Here is a 23,053-nt window from a genome sequence, read left to right on the forward strand (position 1 = left end):
AGGCATTTGGCACCCGTGTAAACAGCAGCACAAGGTGCTGGGCACCCGGGAATCAGGCCCATGGAGAATCAGGCCCACAGGCTGGACCCTTAGGCCAGAAGAGGAGGCAGGTTTGTCTACACAGGCAAATTAATCTGGATTAAGGTAGAGTGTGACTTTAAAGCAGAAAAGATATCCTGGAGTAATTCACCTGTAGATAACACAATTAAACTGCCCCAGATCATTCTGATTGATTGAATTGACTGTCAGTCGGTAACAGAGGGGGAGCCAGGAAACGTCCCATTTGCTTTGAGCCCTCTGTCCCTCAAACCTCCAGCCCAATCAATCATCGTAGGGCAGGGGCAGTCTCCAGAACACCTTTCCTCTCCGAGCACTTGACTCATTCAACCTCCCAGCACCCCAGCTAGGCAGGGCAATTGTAAGAGCTCAGACAGGTGGGGAAACTGAGGCGCAGGACAAGGAGGTGATTTGCCTCAAGGTGATGCACCCAATCAGTGGTAGAGTCGGGAACAGAACCCAGGAGGCCTGGCTCCCAGTCAATGGCACTCTCCATTAGATGGCATTTCCCCTCCCAGAGCCAAGGCCAGAACCCAGGAGTCCGGGCTGCTAGGTTATTGTTGTAACCACTAGCTACCACACTCCCCTTCAGAGCCAAAATCCAAATCCAGGAGTCCTGGCTCCCCCTCCATAACTCTACCCACTACCCCCCACTGCACCCCTCTCAGAGGGGCAAATAGAACCCAGGAGTCCTGGCTCTGCGGCTCACCTCTGGGCTGTACCATCTTCCAAACAAGAAACAACCACGGGTTCAATCAGCCGGCTGGAACAAACACTTTTTAAAGAGCCGCAAGCCCCACCCTCCGCCAGGCCCCCAAATCTTCAGCCCCGCGCTTCTCCTGCCTCCCAGGCAGTTACGGGAACCACTGCCCAGCCAGTGCCAATCAGGGGGGGGCCCCCCTGAATCAAAGGAGCTGATCTAACCCAGTTGAGGATCTTGCCTGGGATTATTTTAGCTCAGATCCTCAGCTGGGGTAAATCAGCATCATGTCATGGGAGTCAGGGCCCCCCCCCGCTGGGGTAAATCAGCAGTGCCTCACTGGATGCAAAGGGGCTGATTCGTGGTGGCTGAGGATCCAGGCCGGAGGGGGCGTTATTTAAACAGCTGAAAAAGCCCAGCAGGGGGAAGGGGAAAGAAACGACCGAAGAGGAGAAATTAAAAACAAAAAGCCCCACCCCATCAAACCCCACCCAGTTCACACCAGCCTGGCCCCGCGCCCCCCGGTCTGGCGCCCCGGCTGCCCCTCAGGCTTTGGTGCAAGTGACGGCGGAGGAGGTGTTGGGGGCGTGGGCACCCGAGGACGGGGGGCGCCCCTCCTCCATCCACTTGTCCAGGCTGCGGCGCCGAGCGTTCATGAAGAAGTTACTGACGGTGGAGAGCTCCAGGCCCAGCTGCTGGGCGATGGTGACCTGCAGGTCCTTGGAAGGCCGCTGGTTCTCGTGGAAGATGGCGTGGAGGGTGCGGCGCTGGATGTCCGTGAAGACCAGGCGATGCCGCTTAGGGACGTGGTTTCTGTCGGCTTTGCTTTGCTCTTGCTCTTTCCTTTTGCAGGCTGCGGCAGAGGGAGAGAAGAGGAGATGCTGTCAGAGAAGCGGGGAGCGGCCGCTTACAGGTGCTGTAGCTGACCGTGCAGGTGGGGTGGATTTAGTGCCAGGCAATGAGCCCAGCCAATAACCCTGGAGACTGGAATCCTCCCTCTACCCCCAAACACTGGCAAGCTTCCCACACGCTGCTTGGAGTCCCCGGCCCCCCGCTCCAGAGCCTCAGCCGCAAACCCAACCGGGTGGGACCTGCCCGCCTGGATTAGCTCAGGGTTCCTCCAGCTTCCCCGGTGTCAGAAACCCTGCAACGAAGGGACAACCGCCCCGTGGGACCTTTCCTCCTGACCCCCTGTTAGAGCTTGCCCTGAAGGAGGAGGGTTCCCGCCCCATCAACTCCTGCAGTGAGGTCAGCGGCTGAAGAGCAGGTAAAATTAACGCCCCAGGGGCAAAACACTGAGGAAGTTTGCCCGCCCACCGCCCGTGCTCTGTGGATAGATGGAGGCCTTCTAGATTTGGGGATGCCAATCAAGTAGCTTTCACCGGAGCTGAGGTCACATCGCGATAGAGGAAAATGAGACGTGCCCCCATTAGAGACCTCGATTCTCTGGGGTATGCCAGCCCTGGCATCGTCCGTTCTATCCGTGCCAATCTGATGTGTCTATTGCTCTTGAAACAACCTGTGCTGATACCACATGGGCACAGCGGGACCCTTTTCTTGTGCCAGTCCTAGCTACCGAGGCTGCTACTCCGGCTAGCGCATAGAACACAGTGAGCACCTCTAGGGGCTTACACGCTATTTAAAGGGCTACCGCCCCACCCCCTCCACACACCAGGAAACTGCAGCCTGGCACCTGTAACAGCAGCCTCCCCACCCGCTCTGAGTGATTAACCGCTGGCCCAGCTTCAATAACCGTTTACAGCTAAGGAAGCGCGGCGGCGATAATGCAGGAGAACCGCCACTTCATTTCACGGCAGCCTCGGCCCAGCGGCTGCCCGCCATTAATATTGCATCAGGCGTTTTAAGAGGCGTGTTCGGGATGATGGATGGGTCGGGCCAAGGGAGCCCAGTGATGGGGCGAGAGGCCGGCGGGGGGACGGGACGGGACACAGATGTTAAATGCTGCTGTGTTCAGTCACAGATCCCAGCTGGAAGGCAGGCCGCACCCTTTTGGGAGTCTGCAGGGGTGACGTTCAGCCGAGGGCTTCATGGGCCATGCTCCTGGATCGATAGGGCCCCGCTAAGACATGCTGCGATCCAGCAAACCACTGACGACTCCCTGCCACGGCACAGGCGAGACTAGGGGACGTCAGGCACACATTGGATCGATGCGAGGGGGGGGGGTCCCAGGGCAGCGGTCGCTTTTATCTGCGATGCGTCTCCTTCAGCCGAGGAGCCGAGCACCTCATGAGCGTTAAGGGACTGACCCACCCACCCCCTCTCCGAGGCAGGGCAGGGCGATCGCCCCCGTTGTACAGAGGGGGAAACTGAGGCACAGCACAGCTAAGCGACTTGCCCCTGGCTGTCGCAGAGCAGGGAACGGCACCTCTTGAAAAGCAGGCCTGAGCCCTAACCACTGGACCAACCTGAAGGTCACTCAACCAGCCCTGTTCCAAGGTTGGCTCTGGGAGCTGGATCCGGCCGCCCCGTGCCTGGTTTAGCTGGGCCTGAGGGCCCAGGGGCCAGGTGTGCTGGATGCCCATGCCTCAGTCGCTCGCTGGAGGATAAAAAGATGGTTCTGTAGTTCCCAGCAGGAGACCTACAGCGGGAAGCTGCAGCTGGGCGGAAATGGACCGGGAAGCTCTGGAGGGGCGGCCGTGAGGATGATGACGGCCCGTTAGCGACGCAAAGGACTAGCTGAAGGACTGGAGGCTTTGGCTCGAGTTAAACTTGCCCTTTGTAAGCAAGCCCCAGCAGGGTAGCAGTGCACCCGCAGCAGCGCGGCGGGATTTGATTAGCTGGGGCCGGAAACAAACTGAGCCGAGACCCAGCAGACCCAGGCTGGGAAAGCTGTTGCTACGCTGGCTGTGCCCAGCTGGGGGTATAGGCATGCTGCCCAGCAAACCCAGCACGTGTCGGTACAATCTGCAACGTCCCCAACGCCCAGGGTGGGATTTCCAGTTAGGCACGGTAGGCGTAGGGGCACCGGCGTTCTAGGGGCAGCTAAACAGTGGCGGATTCCCGCACGGGCCAACGGGGCCCCAGCCCATTTGGGGGCCCACGTGAGCCCCAGAACTCTGGCTCTGCCCCTGCGCCTCCTCTTCCCCCTGAGACCCTGGCCAGGCCGGAAGCTGGCGTCCAGGGGTGAGCATATTCACCCTGCCTGCAGCTGGCCGAGCAGAGCGCCCCAGCCCCTCTTCCTGTCCTCCGCATGGAGCTGGCCCCTCTCTCTTCTCCCCTTCCCCCACAGAGAAAACACAAAGGTCAGTCGTAGGCGGAGGGGGGGGGCACTGAAAATGCTGTGCCTAGGGGCGCGTAAGATGTAAATCCAGCCCTGCTCACGCCGTGCGCTCCAACATGGTGAGCTTGGCTTAGGAACCGTGCGATTTTAAGCCAGTAACAATCCTGGGGTTCTTTTGATTCGTCTCCTGGTGTCACAGCCATGCGGGGGGTCCCGTTTTCAAGCAGCCACGAGGGCTAGAAAGCTCACTTAGGTTTTACAAGGAAAGCCGAGAGACTGAGAGAATCACGCGACTCCAGGAGCTGGGACTTTAAGCACCCAACGGCCGGAGAGCTAGCGATGTTGCCCAGCGTGCCAACCACGCTCACCCAGAACACACCGGCTGGTCCAGCCTGCGTAAGCCGCCCCCACCCCATGTCCACATGCGTCCCCTGAGGCCCGTTGCTCAGCTTCATTCCACGCGCTGCACAAAGGCGAGAGCCGCGGGGAGACTCAGGAGCTGGCTGTGAGTTAACGACCGGCGAGAATCCTAAGTCCCTGTGGATGCATAACCTCAGCCCTGACCGCGCCAGCTGGGCCTCGGACACAAGGGGGTGAGGAAAGCTACAGGGCAGGAGTGAGGAGCATCTGCAGAGCCGTGCGTGTGGGGAGCCCGGGGCTGGGCTAGCGGGGGGCTAAGGGTTGGCGACAGGCAGGATTGTGTGTGTGAGAGGGATCCCCCCTCCCGCACCGACTATAGACAGCACCACCCGCCCTGAAAAGCAAACCCACCCTCAAGCGCCCGGGGCCTGTCCATTGAAAGCCCCCTGGCCCGCCGCCTCCTGCCCTGCATGCCCACCAGGCCAGCTGCACGGGCACCTCGCTCCCCCAGGGCAGCGCTGTACACGGCGATGATCTACGGGTCTGTCTGGCGGTTGTGAAACGTGAGGGCCCGGCCTTTCCCTCCTCCCTACCCCCCCCCGCCCGGTTCCTTCCGTGCCCCCTGTCCCCAACCAGCCCCCACCCCAGCCCACTCCCCGCCTGGCTCCTCGTCTGGGGCTGCCGGCTGATAGAAAATATTGATCAGATCCAAGCAGCGCCGTCTGCAAACAACCTATTTCACGTTAACCCTTGCTGGGCCGGGCTTCGGTCGGCGTTTTCAGGAGGAGAGGAAGGGGATTGGAACGGGGACGTGTTAGAAACCAGAGACCTGGCTATGCTGGTTTAGATTACGCCCCCTGCTCGGTCAGTTATTACCCAGCTCTCCCCCTGATCTCCACCCCATGCGCCGGGCCAAATGATGGCGATCCAGGGCCCTATGCACAGTGCAGGCGGTTCCCCCGTAGCCCGCTCCCCAGGTGTGGACCTGCCCCGTCCTGGAGGGTGCAGCAGGTTTCAGAGTTAAGCTGCATGGGCTCACGCCTCTTGGAGCCAGCGTTTCAAGCCGGCTGCAGACTCAGGCAGGCATTGGTCACGTTTCCAAGCTTTTCTTCACTCCTGCTCCCCTCAAGTGATCGCAGGAGCTGGGGGCTATAGTTCCTATGCCCGAATCTGGTCCTGCGGCTGCCTGATTTGAACCACACCAGCTGCTCCAGCATATGGGGGCAGCCGTTTCCCCATCACCATCAGATGCTCTTTCCCATGCACAAGAAGCACCGAAGAGATGGAGCCAGACTCCATCTCCAGTCTGAGAACAGCCCAGTCTGGGAGGAGACGTCGCCCCATCGCTTTCTTGTGTCCGCAATGAAGTGTGTGTGTGTGTGTGTGGTGGGAGGTCCAAGCTTGGCACATAAAGACCCCACCCAGGACATGGTCTGACGAGCCCCAAAAACTCAGATCCAGCCTCTGACCGCCCTCCCATTTCAAGGGAGAGGCGTTGGGCTCTGGGCCGGGCAGTGGCAATTAATTAATAACCGCAGGACCACGGGAATTGTCCGTCTGGATTGGTCCCCTCCTAGCCTAGCAGCCCCCGGAGAGCAGCGCCGCCTGCTTCAAAGCAAGAGAGTGCCCAGCCGCCGCTAGTTTGTTTTCAGGGCATCTTTAATCCGAGGATCTCAAAGCCCTTTGCACAGGAACTCTCCTGCTTGTCTGTCTCTCTCCCCACCCCTGCCCCATTTTGTGCATTGTTCTTGTTAAGAGCCACTTCCAATCACAACCCCTGTCTCATCCCGCCCCCAGCTTGCTCCCCAGCTCCCCCTCACCTGGTCCCCACCTGGTCCCATAACAGCTCCGCTGGCACCCTCACAACGTGCCCACACCAGGAAATTCACAAGCCGGCTGGATCGGCGGAAATGAAAGGCCTGATTTTTCCCAGGTGCTGAGCAGCTGCCGCTCCCCGCCCCCCCTCCCCCGGCGGAAGCTGGGGGGAGACTCAGCACCCCTTGAAAATCAGGCTCTAAAGTCCTGCGCCCCACTGAAATCAACAGCCAAGCGCCCGTGGAGTTCAGCGGGGCAGGAGTCCCTCTGACAGGGGCGTTGGCATGAACGAGGAGCTTTTGAGTTTTAGGCCTAAAGCCCTGGCAGGTCGCAAGAGGCGGGGGCAGTGACTGTATTAACAAGCAGGGGGCTAAGGGTGTGATTGAGAGGAGAATTTTGGCCCTAAGATTTCACGCTGGGCGCCCAAGATGCCTAAGTGATTTAGGCACTCAAATCCCATTGGATTGGCACCAACCACCCTGAGGGGCTGTTGAACACCCAGCCCTGCAGCTACGATTGGCCTAAAAGACCAGAGCAGCCTGTTCTCTCGGTGCGGGTGCCCCTCATGCCCCGGGGGGAAGGGAAGGGGGTCCAGCCCATCCCCCCTGCTCTAGTCCCGTACCTAGGCAGCAGGACAGAAGCGCTATGAGCTGAGCCGGTGACATAACGCTTAGGACTTGTCGATGGCCGAGACAAATGCTGCAGCGAGGGGGAAAAATGGCCCTGGAGAGTGGCCGTGAATCACGCTGCACGGACAAATCACCCTGCGAGGGTTGCCATGGCAATGGGGAAGGGCAGGCAGATCGGTAGGATCCTGTCCAGACACGGGGACCGGGGGTAACCAGCACCCACCCACCAAGCTGGGCGAGGGGCCAGGAGAGTCGATGTCCAACGAAAGGATGAAACCTTTCTCCCTCACGCCTGGAGGGGTCTGGCTACCCTGTTTCTGGAGCAGTCATTTATACCTGTGCCTGCTTTGGGGCAAGTCAATTGGCATCAGGTCCCAAACTTTCACGCCTAGGAGAGCGAATTCTGCGCTCTATGGCAGTCCTCAGGGCTTCGGGGGCCTGTAACCCGGGGGAATCGTGCTCCTCAGCACGGCCTCTCTCCCTCTGCTTTCGCTGCACCTGCTCCCCGTCACTCCCATGTGAGCTGCTGTCCTTCAAGGTCACTTCTTCTCCTCTCCTGCCTGCCCCCCCAAAAAACCCCCATGGCAAATCCTTTCCCAACTGGACTCAGCCCCCAAAGACCCACAGCTGGGAGATTCCAGCCCGTTGGCGTCCGGAGGCAGAACGTCCTCAGCTCTGGAGGAGCGGGAATGCTGGGAACAGCCAATGCCCTCCCTTAAGCATCTCCGATAGGATACAAAATCTTACCGAGTTAAACAAAGGCCATGGGCCCGTGGAGACGATAGAGCTGAGTCCAAAGGGTCTGATGTCTCTGGGGGAGCCCAGAGGAAGGCTGGCATTGTGGCGAAAGCTGGCCCAGGACTCTGGCAACCATGGCTACCCTGCAGCCAAGGATGGCAAAGATGCATTGGAAGGCGAGATTGTCCGGCTGGGTTTTAAGGCAGCGGAGAGGCAGAATCTCTGCCCTCTCTGGTGGGTCTGATTCGTATTCATGGATCTTGTCAGGGTAGTGTAACTACACCCACACTCAGGCCGCTCCCAGAGCCGTGGTGTGAACACGAACTGACTTCCAGGGGACTTGCAGCAACAGAGAATTTTGCCCCCACTTTGCGTAGCCGATAAACGAAGGCTGAGGGGGGAAGGGGTTGCAAGCGGAGGGGCTAATTTTGGCAAATCCAAAAATCAATGCTTCCCTTGCAGAAAAGCCCCCCCAGGGAATCGGGAGCAGGGAACTGTGGGTAGTTGACTACTCGCTTGTGACTGGCACTCACTTTCTGACTGCGAGGAGGAGAGAGAGAGAGAAAAAAAATCAATGGCTTCCCTTAAATAAAGCACCCTGGGAGGGGGAGGGGTTGGAAACCAGCAAGGAATTCGGGCCTCCTCCCTTTCCCCATGGCAGCCGGGATTGAGCATGGGTCTCTGCAGCCCTGATGTACCCTGGCACCTACCCTGCCAGCCAGTCTGTGTCCCTGCCATGGCCATCTGGTACCAGCCCTGCCGAAGCAGGGTACCAGGGATTGCAACATTACCTTGTGCTTCTCATTGGACTGGCTCAGAGAGTCTAAGAACCTCCCAGCCCCCTCCCACGGGGTCTTAGGAGCGATGTAGTACAGATGGGTAAATAGAGGGGGAAGCTACTGCCCAGGGGACTCATGGGCCAGGAATAGAACCCAGGAGTCCTGAATCCTAGGCCCAGGCCCTGACTCTAGATCATGCTCCTCTCCAGAGCTGGAAACAGAAGGCAGGAGTCCTCCAGCCCACGTCTCCTGCTCTAACCACAAGACACCACTGCCCGCCCAGAGCGGAGACTAGAACCCAGGAAGGCTAGCTCCCAGGCGCCCCTGCTTGCATCGCTAAACCCTGCTCCCTTGCTTTAATGGGGCCCGGAGGCAGGGCTCAATGTGTAATGAAAGCGGTGCCGGGGCTCAAGCACTTTTTGTACATTCAGAACTGAGGCGGCAAAGGCCGGTGGTGCCGGGGCTCAGCCCTGGCACAAATGAAGCACGGACAGGAAATATCGGAACCGGGGATCACCTGGCCAAAGGGCACTGCTCTCTGTTCAGTGCGAAGCCATCGGGCCAGAGATCTGCCCTGCGTAACTTAGTGAAAGTCTCTGACTCGGGGCTTCTCCTTGCTCAACGTTTAGCGTTATCCTGCTGGAACATAGCTGCACCCCCGTGGCTTTCTACTGCTCCAGGGATGATAGAGTGAGCGCTGCCTCCACAGCTGACCTGCCTTCCCTGGAACATCATCACCACATGGGCAGAGCCAGCGTTCCCAGCGCTCAGTGACCCTACAACCCCATGTGAGCAAGCCTGCTCAGGAGAGACCCTACAATAACAAATCAGTAGGTCATGGCGCGCTGATCAGTATCGGAGCACTCAGTGCGGTTCGATCTATCCAGCTGGCTCCCATCACTGCGGTACCTGAGCACCTCACCATTTTTATCCTCCCTATTCCCCTGGGAGGCGGGCAGGGCTATTATGACCATTGTACAGATGGGGAACTGAGGCACAGAGAGACTAAAGCCCTGATCGGCAGAGGTGTGTAGTCAGGTAACCCCCACTGAAATCAGTGAGAATTGGGCGTGTAAAATACCGTTCAGGATCTAGATCTAGGTGTGTCTACACTGCATTGTAAACCTGGCTCAGACTCAGGTTTGAGCCCAAATCCCCCCATCTGTCGACAGACAAATCAATCTGACTTGGGTCAGCAAGCCCTCAGGACCCAGATCTTAGGGCCCATCTAGGGGGTGGGTCTGAGCCCCCCCGAAATTCAGATCCAAGCCCCGTCATTTTGCAGTGTGGACGCAGCTCAAGCCGCAGACCCGAGTCAGGTTTGCGCAGGGCAGTCTGGACACTGCGAGACGCACAGCCCGTCAACTGCACACCCTGGTTGAGAATGCAGCGCGGCTGCTCAAACGCAGGTTTGGCAACACTGCAGCCCAGGTTTCCAGTGCAGTGTAGACGTACCAGGGGGTACCCACCTCTCTTGCTGGGTTTCAGACCCCGGGCTCCAGCCTGAGTAGGAACATCCACACCACTATTTTTAGTGCCACAGCACGTCTGTGGACCCCGGTGCTGAGACACATTGCCATGGATTTGGGGAGGAGGTGGGTTGGCCGGGTCGACCTGAGAGTACATCTGCACCACAATTAAACTCGAGCCCGAATCAGCCGGCATGGGCCAGCCGCAGGTTTTAATTGCAGTGTAGACGTACGCTTAGCAACTTGCCCAAGGTCAGGAAGTTTGTGGCCGAAGGGGGACTTGATCCTACCTGGGACAGCTTCTAAGTCACGGGCTAGTCGGGCCCTTGCTCACAGCACCAGCCGGCCTCTCGATTGTCTCTGTTTCCATCCAACCAACATCCTGGCTCTAATTGCCCCTCAAATCTAGGCCGGCTCCCCGCTCGCTAATTACTCAGCTCCCTGAAGTGCGGCTCCTGGATCACAGCTGGAATTTGCACAGAGTCTAAGATGACAGAGCAGCAGCTGCCGCAGCATGCGATATTGGCTCAATATTTTGCCCCATTTTGCAGCTGGGGAAAGTGGAGTTCACCGAAGAGAAGCAACTGGTGCACCTGGGAACAGAGCTCACGACTCCAGTCTGATCCCCGGCTCTTGTGTGGGTTTCCCGTCTCCGCCACTCACTTCCTGTGTCTCTTTAAGCAAATCTCCCTCCCCACTCCATGCCTCAGTTTCCTCATCTGTAAAATGGGGGTGCTGACCCTTCCCTACCACAAATGACTTCATTAACATGCTAAGGAAGTGCTACGAGACCCTGCGATCACAGGGGCATCTGTGACAAAGGTGGAGAGCTGTTATACTGTCTGCTCTCTGGGGATGTTTGAAGGTGGACCAGAAAAGCACAGCTCCTACGTGATTTCTTCTGACCGCCCGCCAGGCAGCTTCCAGATGCTCCTCCAGCCCTGACGAACTACAGCCGGGAATACTGCTGCATTTCAAAATAACACTGAGCGACTGCGGGATTTTTTGATTCAGGGGCCAAACCAAAACCTCCCCCCAACAAATCCTGCTAGATTCTAACTGAAAACCATTCTTTTCGTTGAATCAAAAAATAAACAAATTCCACTGGACGTTCTGAGTTGCCTTGAAATGAAGATCCCCCCCACACACCACCACACACGCATTTTTCATTTCAATTCAGCCATTTCAGGGCCTCTGCCTTCCCCCTGGGGGCACCGCGAAGGGGTTCATCGGGGCGCTGGATTTTGCACCTCTGGTAAGGTGAGCTGAGACCAACAACTCGTTTCACACAAGGCAGCCATCAAAGGGCAACACCTTTGGGTCCCGGATGAGCAGGCGGTGGAGACCAGACTTGGACCCCTAAAGAGGGTTCCACCAGAGCAGGGGGGAGAGACATGGGGAGGAGAGATGTGTGGGGCAGGGGAAACAGTTTCCAGGGTTCTGGTTTCCAGGGGCAGCCGATCCAGAGACGGCCCAACTCTGATCTCCCACTGGTTTCACACACCAGCCAGTCTCCCTTGTTTGCAGCCGGCTTTGGCTCAGGTCCTCACAGCCGGCTCGGTGCAGTTACACAGGGGAGCAGGGGCAGCTAGGCTGTTTTCCAGCCTAGTCTGTTCAGCCCAGTTGCAGCTGCTGCTGCCGCTGTCAATTCCCAGCTTCGCTCTTCGATTCCTCTGCAGCAGCAGGGCCCAGGCAGGGTGTTTTGTCTGGGACTCACGTTCCTGAGCGGATTCTGCAAAGGGAGCGCGTCGCGCCTCACTGCGGCGGGGGTCGGGGGAAGCAGAGTTGGTCGGCAGGGACAGCCTGACTCCCCTGGGCGTATGGATTTCTGCCTAGAAATGCACAAGCCAGGAGGTGCTGGGGCGGGTACCAGAGAAGGGACGGGCGGTCTACGCCCTTCATGACCTGTGCACCCTCTAATGCAACGCCCCCAGAAAGCAGCCACCTCCCCCCACTTCCCAGCAAAGCTGTGACAGCACCGTGCTCACGGCACGGCAACTTTCTTACACTTCCTGACCAATGAGACTCCAATAGTTTTACTCGCCCTTCGGATCAAATGGCTAAGACACTAGACCGGGACTCAGGAGTCCTGGGTTCTATTCCTTGCCCTGCCACAGGCCTGGGAGGTGACCTTGGGCACGGCCCAGCACTGCTCTGTGCCTCAGTTTCCCCTCCCACCTTTCATCCATCTTGCCTACGCTCTTTGAGGCAGAGACTGTCTCTCACTCTGTGTCTGCGCCCAATGGGGTCTCTAGGCTCTATAACGGCCTTGGCCGGCTACGGAGGATTAACGGTATTCAACTACCCCTGTAGCACTAAGTACAATGCGTTACGTTTTTTAATTCTGCAGGGTCTTAGGCCTAGTAAGCTATGCTTTGTGTGTGGATCCCTGCACCCGCCCGGAGCCTGATTAACAAGAGTAAGGAGCTGGGTCATGGTTCTTCTGCATGGAGCGGCTTGTGGGACAGACACCTCCCCAGGGCAGTTGTTACAGAGCTAGACCGGCGTCCAGGCTGGGGACATGTTTTTCCCCTCGATATGTCATATCACGTGATGGTTTCTCTCCGGATCCCCAACACGCTCTCCAGAATTGGGGCTCAGCTGTCCGAGCCCTGTGCCTTGTGAAATCACTATCACCCCCCCCCCCCCACACACTCAGCACGATGGCGCTTTGCACCCCCTGCTCTGCGCGGGGGAAAATGGCCAGGTGAGACAGAATCGGACCTGGATGCCTAGAGGAGGAAACGTTTGTTGATTGAAAGGCTGCTGGGCCTATCCCACAGTGTGCCCTCCCTTCCTTCTCCCCTCCCGGGAGGGCCGAGAGGATATATTGATGTCTGTAAAGCACAGGTAAAGTGAAAAATGGCTACAGAACTGCTTTGAGAGGCAGTGCTGTCCCGTAGCTAGAGTCCTGGGAATCAGGACTCCTGGGTTCCATTCCCGACTCTGCCACTGACCTGCCAGCTTTCCCACTTCCCCACTCTGTGCCTCGGTTTCCCTCTCTGACGATACTCACCTTCCTTTGAGACCCATGGATGACACGTGCTCCATGTTGTTATGCTTTGGTGTGACCAAGTTTTACCAGTTATGGGTTGCCGGCATGTGGCTCCATTTGACCTGAGTTTTAAGTCTGGGGCAGGATTTATGTTCACAGGGCTAAGGCCAGAAGCAAAATGAAATCAAAATCTTCGCAGGACTTGCATTTATACAGCAATAGGCCTGAGCTGCATTGTTTCTAGAGTCATGGAGTTGAAGGCCACGTACAGATCGTCCCCCCTGACCTCTTGTATATCCTGGGTCACAGACTCTCCCCAGCTGCCCCCACATGCATCCCCCTAACCAGAATTAGACCAAAGCATCACAGCCCTCAGGAGCACTAAACTGAGGGAGGTGCCCATGGCGGAGAATCACAAGTCCAGCTCAAAGCAGACATAGCCAGAGCTGTATTCCAGTCGTGTGTACAGTCCCCGGTCCAGGCTGGGCTCCCACTGCTATGGTGAGAGACTCTCCCTGCCCCCAAGAGTTTACAATCTAAAGAGACAAGACAAGGAGTGGGAGGGGAAACTGAGGCACGGAGAGGGAGAAAGTGACTTTCCCAGGATCAGTGGCAGGGTCCTGACGTCCTGAAGCCCAGTTCAGCGCCCTGGCCACTGGACTCCAGCCCCCATGTGCTAGGTGCTGCACACACACACAGGAACAAAAAGACAGTCTAGTCCCAAGCTCCAGGTACCAGACAGGTCTGCGTTTCCGGAGGCTCAGGCTGGGCCTTGTCACAGTTGAATGTTGTTTGTAAATCCAAAGCACATTTATCTAAGGAAGCTGGAGATAAAAGGTCAAACCGCACATTAAGGTCCAGGGTGGGCCGATGCTTTATTATGTATTCTTCAGGCAGAGAAGCGGCCTCAAAGTATTACCGTATTTTTCCTAACAAGCACTGTCCTCCGAGGACAGTGGTTCTCAAACTTTTTCTGTTGGTGACCCCATTCATGTAGCAAGCCTCTGAGTGCCACCTCCTCGTCCCTGTGGGCGCCTGCCTCTGGCCCCCATGGGCTCCCCCTTCACCCCTAATCCCTGCGGGCTCCTCACTCCTGCTCCGCCCCTAATTCCTGACGCTGTGCCCTCTTCATCCCTAACCTCTGCAAACCCTGGAAACAGAGTCCACCTGGAAACAGACCGACATGCCAGAGCAGCTGGTATTGCTGCTCGTCCCCCCACTTGAATGCTGCTCCTCCACGTTCCCCTAGGGGTCCGTGGGGGAGGGGAGGAGCGAGGAGCAACATCAGGGATCCCTGCATCCAGGTCACTTTCCCCTACTAGGGCTGCATAAGGGGAGGGCAGAAAGCATCAGCTCCTGATGCTTGCCTCACGGCACGGCCTTTAAGGGTCACATTTGCAAGTTTTTCTCTATAAATGCAAAGGTTAGGAATTTAAAAAAAAAAAAAAAAAATTAAAAAGTAAGCTGCAATGCAAGAGTCTTACATCATCACCTGACTCCAGGAGCTGGGGCTTTAAGAAAAAACCAATAGCGTTGCGATAAAATTGCAAGAGTTGGCAGCACAACAGGGTCCAATCCTGCCACTTTTATTCCCGCCAGTAATGGCAGTGGAGTCAGCCACGCAGCTCTCTTGATGCATCGTAGACAATAGCACAAAACTCGCTAACATCAGTCAGAGCAGGATTGGACCTTGTGTATCTGCCATGGAGCTTTAAAGGGACTCAGTTCCAAATCCACAGGAATAATCTATGTATATTAAAGAGAGACTCGTTTTCAGTGAAATCAAAAAAGAAATATTTTTAAATGACCTTCCTTGCCATCCCGCGGGAGGGTAACAGCTGATTGTACTAAAAGTGACACGCGTACGGCCCAGTTTTTTGCAAAAGGGACTAACCATCTTGAAAGCTCCACCTGAGACACCTTACAGGGGCTCGATCTCCAGATACGCTGTGTTTCCAGCCTCCGAAAATCAGGTCTCAAGATGGGCATCTGGAACCCAAGGCGCCTGTTACATATTACATGTATTGCGGCAGCACCTAGAAGCCCCAGTCCCGCATCGCGAGCCCCTGGGGCCAGTTGCTTGTGCCTAAAATCACTCATCGTTTTTTAAAGGTTTGGCGACAGATTTGTCAAGGTTTTTAGGCACCCGAACATGCAGATGGGCACTTTTTAAACTCTCACTGGGCACTGATCTGCATCTTTCAGCACCCGAATTCCTTAAAAAAAAAACCCTCTCTCTTTTTCTGTGTGTGTGTGTGTGTGTGTGTGTATGCATGCTGTTGATTGTATGTGGAAGGTGCTCTGATGCTGTGGTGTCAGGCAACAGTATAAAAGCCTAAGATAAACACACGCATGCACACAATTGGCTTTCATCACAGACGCTCTGTGTTTCCACTTCACTCAGCTTTGGACAGTGAAACTAGCTTTGCTTACGTCTAGCCAGTTTCATTTTCTGGCTCTCGGGCTCTAGTTTCCATGTGGCTGTACCGACACAGGCCTGGAAAATTTATATTAAAGGGGCTGGGGGAGGAATCAACCTGGTTTTCCATTCAGGTTTTGTTTGGTTTTAAAATGGGATGATATAGCAGAGGTTAAAATGCTTTGAGCAGGGGGTTGGACTAGATGACCTCCTGAGGTCCCTTCCAACTCTAATATTCTATGATTCTCTCTCTCTCTCTCTCTCTCTCTCTCTCTCTCTCACACACACACACACACACACACACACACACACACACTCCTGCAGGGGTGTGGCACAAAAACCTTTGCTCCTTTTTCATCCCCGGACCTTAAAGCACTTTACAAACATTGATCAGCTTTTGCAACCCCTCTGCATGAATGATCATAATCATCCGGGGATGCAGGGGAAGCAGAAGCCCAGAGAGGGACCCGCCCCAGGGCACCCCACATGCCAAGAGGAGGAAAAGAACCCAGGAGTCCTGCCCCACATTATCGGAGGGACTAGCGACTGCTGAAAAGGACTGCTTTTCTGGGACCCTGTCATTGCACACAGTGCAATCTGATCTGTGCGACGCTTCCGATTTACATTGCACGACAATCCTCGTGCAAAACCCGCTACGTTTGCGCGCAGTCCCCGGTTGTGCAAGTCAAGATTCCCCCATTCACCCCAGCGAGCCTGGCTTTTCTTGGCAAAAAGTCTCTCACCCCAGGCAAATATCTGATGTTGCGTTCCCTCCCCTGCCCTGTCGTACTGCACCCTCCCCCCACCCGCAGATTCAGCCTTTAGCCTCCTCCTGAAAGAGGATTGCCTCCTGGCCCCAGTCCTGACCGCCCTGAACGTCTCCCGGGTCTGCTCACCTCCCACCGGCAATGGCAAGTCACAGCGGGATTGATGAGCGCGGGTCCTCCTGTGACACGTGTGCGTGCTGTTGCATGAGGGCACAATCTTTCTGCGCCCCGGGCCAGGCACCACTTCAAAGTCAGCAACAGCGGAAGGTGCCCCGGCAACACGCCCGGGGAAGAAACCTCTGCTTTCGTTTAGGGTCACCGTCGCGCAGGGCTCCGGGATCCAAGTGCGTTCTGAGCCCCGGCCCTTTTGGACTCAACAAGATGGGACGTGCCACTATTTCTGCCGGCCCTGAGAAAGGCCGATGCCAGCTCTGCAGGCATCTTGTGTTTGGAGGTGTTGCCACCGTAGGGGCTGCCACAGGAGGGAAAGAGGAAGAGCCGTGGGGAAATCGGCGTCACAATGCTAAATAGCTCAGATATAGGAGACAGCCCGGTCCGTTCTGCCTCCCACGTTCTCTGGGCCAGCACAAACTCGGAGCCCAACACACGAGAGCTGATCTCATGGGTGACTCTTACTCAGTGAAATCAACAGGAGCTTTGACTAAGGGAGCGGAAGATTTGATGGAGGCAGGGTCCCTCTCTTCATTACGGGTTTGTACAGCATCTGGCACCGTGGGGACCCAGCCTAGGACTAGTGCTCCTAGGCCCTATCGCATAACCAAAAATAATAATATCACAGAGCCCTGGAATGCAGCCACCTCTGGGGTGGAAACAACCACCAAGCCTGCAGGATGCTGAACAGTGGCGGAAGGAACAATTGAACTCAAAGACAGGAGGCCATAGCTACAGAAGGGGGGACTGTATCCTGGGAAGCTGATTTAGGGAACAAACACTTCGACACGAGCTCCCAGTCTGATGCTGAGGCAAAACCGGCTAATGCCATCCTTTGGACATGTTAACAGGGAAGTAGTGAGAAGAGATGGGATTTCCCCGATCCTGGGATACTGCATCCAGTTCTGGAGGCTGCATTTTTGAAGGACACTGAACAATTAGAGAAGGTGCAGAGAAGAGCCCCAAGAATTATTTGAGGACTGGAGAAAACGCCCCATGGGGAGAGGCCGAGGGGATGTCTACACAGCACACAAACCCCTGCCGCATTGAATCTCTGAGCCCAGGTCAGTTGATTCGGGCTCAAGGGGCTTGTGCTATACGGTGAAAAATTGTAGTGCAGACGTTCCCACGGGGGGCCTGAAACCTCTACCAAGGGGAGGGTCTCGGCGCCCAGGCTCCAGCCGGAGCGGGAATGTCTACACTGGTATTTTTAGCCCTGCAGCCCAAGCCTCCCACACCCAAGTCAGCTGACCCGGGTCTGAGACTCACTGCTGGGGTTTGGAGTTTATTTTTCTGCAGTGTAGACGTAGCCTGAGGGAGCTCGGTCTGCTTAGCTTATCAGAAAGAAGGCTGAGCGGTGACTTGATCCCCGGGTATCGGCACCTTCCCGGGAAGAAAAGAGCAGAGCCTGGAGAGCTCGTGAGTCGAGCGGAGAAAGGCAGCCCGAGACCCAAATGGCTGGAAGCTGGAGCCAGATGAATTCAAACGCGAACGGAGGCTCCCGATATTCACAGCGCTGGGGACGAACCACTGGAAGAAAGAGCCAAGGCAAGGGGCGCGTGCCCCATCTCTTGACACCTGCGGATTGAGACTAGATGCTTTCCTGGAAGAGATGCCAGAGCTCAGCTGTGTTCCAGGAGGTCCAGCTAGAGGATCTAACGGGTCCCTTCTGGCCTTAAAGTCTGCATGGGCAATTCCCCTCCTCCAGGGGGGTTTTCTCATCCATGCAGATCAGCTCTGGGTTTCTCTGGGTCTCAGCTGAAGGACCCAAGGGCGACGGGCTCCACCGCGCTCCATATATCTATCCCAGAAGGGTTAGATGAGCTGAACTGACCAACTGGGGTTCAAACGTGCAAGTCCAGGGAGCGCAGGAATTGCAAACCCCAAGACAATCCCGCCACCCGACGAGGCAGGAAGTCCAACGCCAGGGATTAGGATTTAGGCTACTCTCGGCCCAGCCAAACCTCCTGAGGCCAGTCCGGTGCAAGCCACCGTTGCTAACCCAGAACCGCAAGTAACTCCCTGGTTCTAAGCAAGCGGCTATTCCCAACCCTGCCCCAGCGACGGTGGCTGCCCGCAGGCAGACGAGGGCTGTCGGCAGGCTGGGCTCATGCAACACAGGCCTGGAGGGACGCGGTCACAAGCAACGTTGCGGAGAGACAAATTCAGCCCTGCCGGGATAATCTGGGGACTGGCATGCACCAGGGCCTGCTAGGTCCTTCTCTGCCCCCCACCCCTCTTGGAAGCCCCCCTGTTTCCCACCAGCCCTGGCAGGAAGCTGCTTGGAGAGTAAACGTCTCACATGAGGATAAGGTCAAAGGGGAGTTGGGTGACCTGGTGACCCGACTTTACGGGGACAGTCCCTATATTCAGAGCTTTTTTCTTATATAGACGCCTCTTGCTCCCCACCTCCCGTCCCGAATTTTCACGTCTGCTGTCTGGTCACCCTGAACGAGAGGGGCCGGAGGACGGAAAGTACAGCGTGCCACGGGACAGAGAAGCCTTTGAAAAGAACTAATAGCCTGATCCAAAGCTCACTGCAGCCACGGGGGGATTTCACGCTGTGGCTCAGTCCCTGAGTTTACTGACATTCCCGACTGCACAGGCCTTCTCCTGCGAAGATATTTCAATAAAAGTTGGGAGGGGAGGGTGGGGGGGGGAGTCCTAGGACATCTAAATATCATCACCACCAGCACAAACATCTCCTTTTTCTTTCCACCACCTCAGTGGTTCCATAAGCCTCCTGCCAGCCTGGATCTTATCTGCTAATGAGCAAAGCAAGGCTGTTAATGCAGGTCCCTGCTGGGTCACATGATGCGGCCAGGGCTGTTGTCACATGGCCTTTAATATACATACACCCAAAACAACCACTGGCCGGCTCACCGGGAGGAAACTCAGAGAGATCGGCGGGACCAGGCCAAGAGCAGGAAATCTTTCCTTGCATTGGACTTCATCGTTTAACCTCCCTTCCCCCCGACCATCTTCCCCCGTTTCCAATGCACCATCCCTTCTGAAGATGATGGGAGAACAGCACAAACGTGAAGGGGGCGGGGGGGGGGGGGAGGGGAAGCAGCAGTATTCTGGTCATGCAAACTCCCTGCACCGCAGGGCTGATATGAAGCATCACTGGCCATCGAGAGCCATTTGGGCCAAGATTTTTCAAAAGGAAGGACCGAAGGGAGGCGCCTAGAATCCATGTTTAGGCCCCTAAGTACGTAGCCTTGTTTTCAGAAGCGCTAAACATTCAACAGCTCCCATGGAAGTCAGTGGTCACTGCTGGGAAGGGTGGGGGGGAATCAGGCCAATTATTTGGGTATCTAAATATGGATTTGGGCAGCCTAACTTTGGATAATAAGGGTCAAATCCTCAACCAGGCCTCGATTCAGCACAGTCCATCCCTGCAAACGGATATTCTCATGTTTCATTCATTTTAATGGGACTTCAGCAGGTGCTTAAAAATAAGCACCTGCTTAAGAGTCTTCTGCCTCCGGAGTTAAGTCAAGCTCTAAACTATTAGAGGGAGAAGCCCCTATGCCAGGTTGCCCCATCACGGCAGGGTTTCTTACACTTCCCTCTGAAGCATCTGGGGCTGGCCCCAGTCAGAGACAGATACTGGGAGAGATGGAACCTTAGGTCTGATCCGGCCTGGCAATCTTTTTCTCCCTTTGCTGACCAGGGCTGGCGTGCCTAACCAGGGCACTGGTGTAAATCAGGATTGCTGCACTGAAGTCAGTGATAGCTACGGTGGTTTGTACCAACTAAAATTCTGGCCCCCACTTTAGAAAATCCTGGGATTTTCAATCAGTGGAAAAAGCCATCTCCTACCACCGGTAGCAAGGGGCAGCGTTGTAGATTCCCCCTCGGTGGATGTTTTCCCCTACAGCTTCCTCTCACGAACCATACAGTAATAGCGTCAGCACAGGAACATCGATTCCTTCAATGTTATCTGCCCCCATACATGGGACCCCATCCAAAGCTCGCTGAAGTGAGTAGACAGCCTCCCGTAAGCTTTGATTCAGGCGCCCACGCCCCAGGAGATTGCACACAGCCATTGAGAACCAGGTCTCCATGTTGAACGGGAGGCTAACATGTTCAGTTAAACCATGGTAGCGCAAGGAGCAGCAATGGGTTATGGGGTGGACATGGGGGGGGGTGACAAAATGGCTTTAACAGCATAAACGACAGAAGGTGAGTGCGGGGGGAGAAGGAAATGAAGCCTCTTGTGCGTATGTTGAAACCACCCCGAAACAATACAGGGGAATGCTGGAGAGAAAACACGTGGAGATTCCTTTGCAACCCAGTCACCCCCTTCCGCCCCAGAACGTGTGTGTGTGTGTGTGTACATTGCAAGTTCTGATCAATAGCTACGATTCATATTACCAGGCAGTCAAGGCTCCGGGTGTAATTATTCTCGCACTGCTGTTTTATTCAGGCCTGACAGTTTGCAAAAGAGATGAGCAGAGTCACGGAGCGGGCGACCTTTGCTCTCTCTTTTGGAAATCAAGAGGCCCCGGGCCGTATATCCCTGTATTGTTCCAGGCCCGGTTCCTGATCATGCTCGTAAAAAATATCTTACCTTCTAACCTTAAAGCTGCCATTCTCTGAAACTCGGGCTCTTGCAGCCACCGCCACATCCTTTTGAAAGTCTCCCTCCCCGACTTGAGCTTGCTCCAGGGTTTAGGGTTCCTGAGGAGGTCGGACAAGGTGCCTTGAGACCTGCACAACACCCTCTCGGCAAAGATTGCCTGGGGGATGCTGTATCTCTTGAGTTCCGCGATGATCCGCTGGGCCACTTCTTTGGTGTTGATTTCCTCCAGCTGGCTGGCGAGGACAGTGGTTTGGGTGGAGATGGGCTGGTTGGGTCTGGAGTTCACGTCCGACCGGGCCTGGCCGTAGTGGTGCTGGCCAATGCCGTTGGGGGATCCCATGGTGGAGTTCTGGGAGGGGGACATCTCCCTGGAAAAATGCTGGTCGATTCTACCAAACATGGCCGGGTGGGCTTCAAAGCCGTTGGCCGCCACCATCTTCTCGTTGCCCAAGTGTCCAGCGGAGTGGCTGTAGCTATGCATGGAGGTCAGGGTAGGGCTGGGCAGGGCCGACAGACTCTGCCCCATGCTGAGATCCTTGTGGTAAGGGCTGTAAAAGTTACCGCTGGAGCCCAGGCCTCTTTCTTCCCTCATCAGGGTGAAGCTCCCGATCACGTTGCCCACCGGCAAGCACTGGTGGTGGTGGTGGTGGAACTTCTCGTGCAGCGGCTGCAGCGGGGTCAAGGTGGTGTAGCTGTTGGTGGGCGAATCCCCACCAAAGCCAAGTCCAGGGTGCAAAGAGGTGGCCAGGGGGTGCTCGGCCCGGTGATACTCGCTGCCGTCCAGCACCGAGGCCATCAGAGAAGGTCTGGGGAGAGCGGAGTGAAAGGTTCGGCTTTGGCCGTGCATCAGCTCCTGCTCCTGGCTGGACATGTCCCCGGCGTTCTCCAAACCCAGCTGGACGTTCATGACTCCAGGCTAGTGCATCCTCTCTTTATCCACTTTGCGGCTCATTAATCTTGTGCTTCCTGCGCGTGGGGAAGGGCTAGCCAGATTTCAAGGGGTCCGAGGAAACCTCTCTGCCTGGATCGGTGGGGACGGGAGGACAGGCAAAGGGGCAAGTCCTATGTATTCAGCAACCAAAGCTTGTCTCCAGGGTCAGGAAACCTAACGTGCTCTGGACTCTGCTGCAGCCCCAGGAAGGCAGGGGCTCATGATTTTTCCCCTGCCCATGAACAAGCCCCCTTCAAACTGAGCAGAGAGGAGACACATTCTAACCCCAGGCTGGGGTGGATTTGGGGACAGGAGTGGGGGGGGGGGAGGGAGGATTTGCCCCCCCACCCCCTCCCTTTAAACCCCAAGCAAAGTGAGAAAGTTCATGAAGAACCTGCCTTACCTAGTGCCGGCTGCAGCTTTCCCTAGGCATTTGGGGGGAGTCGAAGGGGGGGATGTAAAAAAATAAACAAAGAAACAAATCAATAAAAACACAATAATAATGACGATGAGCAGCAGAGTTTCAGACCCCCCCGAACCCCCCCTTCCTGGAGCTTTCTGCAGAGGGTCTCCTGCTTCTGAGGATTTGGAGGGGAAAGCTTCTTCCTGCTGCTTCGGGTTGGACCCCAGCCTTTTTAGGAGAGTCCCCGAGATCCCCCAGCCAAGTGCTTGCGAGGCAGCAGGCTCCAGCGATCAGCTGCTGTCTCTCTGCGGGGGCAGGATCAGCTCCCCGCGCCGGGTGTGTTTTTAAGAGGTGCAGCTCAAAACAGCCCCATCCTCTTTGTGTCTCCTCCACACACACACACACACACACACACACACAGCTCTCGATCTGTCTCTCCCTCCAGAGGATACTGCCCTGCTCCAGCCCAGAGCTACAGCTCATCGATTTCCCTCGCCAACACTCCGCTCCCCTGCTCCTCACACGTCATCCAGCCGAAAACCTGACAGATGTGCACTCAACTCGCAACCTGGCTTAACCCGATCGGGCCCGGCTCCGAATCCGGGCTGCAGAGCCGAGAAGGATGGGGGGGGAGGGGGGACGTAGATGGTGTTTATTGGCTTTGCAGTTAGTTGCAACACTTTGTGTGCAGGGTTAAAATGTCTATTTCATATCCTCCCCCCCCCCCCAATAATTGTATCCATCGACATAAATGCACCATCCTGCGTCGCTTAAGTTTCCGCTCCTCACCGTGGCATCGGAGCGCCTTCCACGTCAAGCCCACAGGCGAAGTCCCCGGTGGGCTTCACGCAAGCTCGGTCTTTTCTCTGCATGCTATCTGTATTTTGGACCGTCTCTGTGAGATCACAAATAGTCTGTACAGAGTCTGGCTGTAAATACAGATGAATCTACACAAATCCAGAGAATCTGGGTGGAAACACGCAGGGTGTTC

General features: G+C 56.2%; 1 protein-coding gene across 1 annotated transcript; it reads right to left on the reverse strand.

Annotated features, from left to right (window-relative positions):
- Nucleotides 1–1,248: 1,248 nt before the first annotated feature.
- On the reverse strand, nucleotides 1,249–21,635 carry LOC137167389 (hepatocyte nuclear factor 6-like). Its single transcript, XM_067569510.1, has 2 exons — nucleotides 20,717–21,635; nucleotides 1,249–1,610 (listed from the first exon to the last, which is right to left on the reverse strand). The coding sequence occupies exons 1-2, from the start codon at nucleotides 21,633–21,635 to the stop codon at nucleotides 1,303–1,305; spliced, it is 1,227 nt and encodes a 408-aa protein (XP_067425611.1). The 3' UTR covers nucleotides 1,249–1,302.
- Between the last annotated feature and the right edge of the window lie 1,418 nt (nucleotides 21,636–23,053).

This window comes from Emydura macquarii, unplaced genomic scaffold, assembly GCF_026122565.2.
Source record: "Emydura macquarii macquarii isolate MOO-44397 ecotype Brisbane River unplaced genomic scaffold, CSIRO-AGI_Emac_v2 contig_2924, whole genome shotgun sequence".
In the NCBI taxonomy this organism is placed as follows: Eukaryota; Metazoa; Chordata; order Testudines; family Chelidae; genus Emydura; species Emydura macquarii.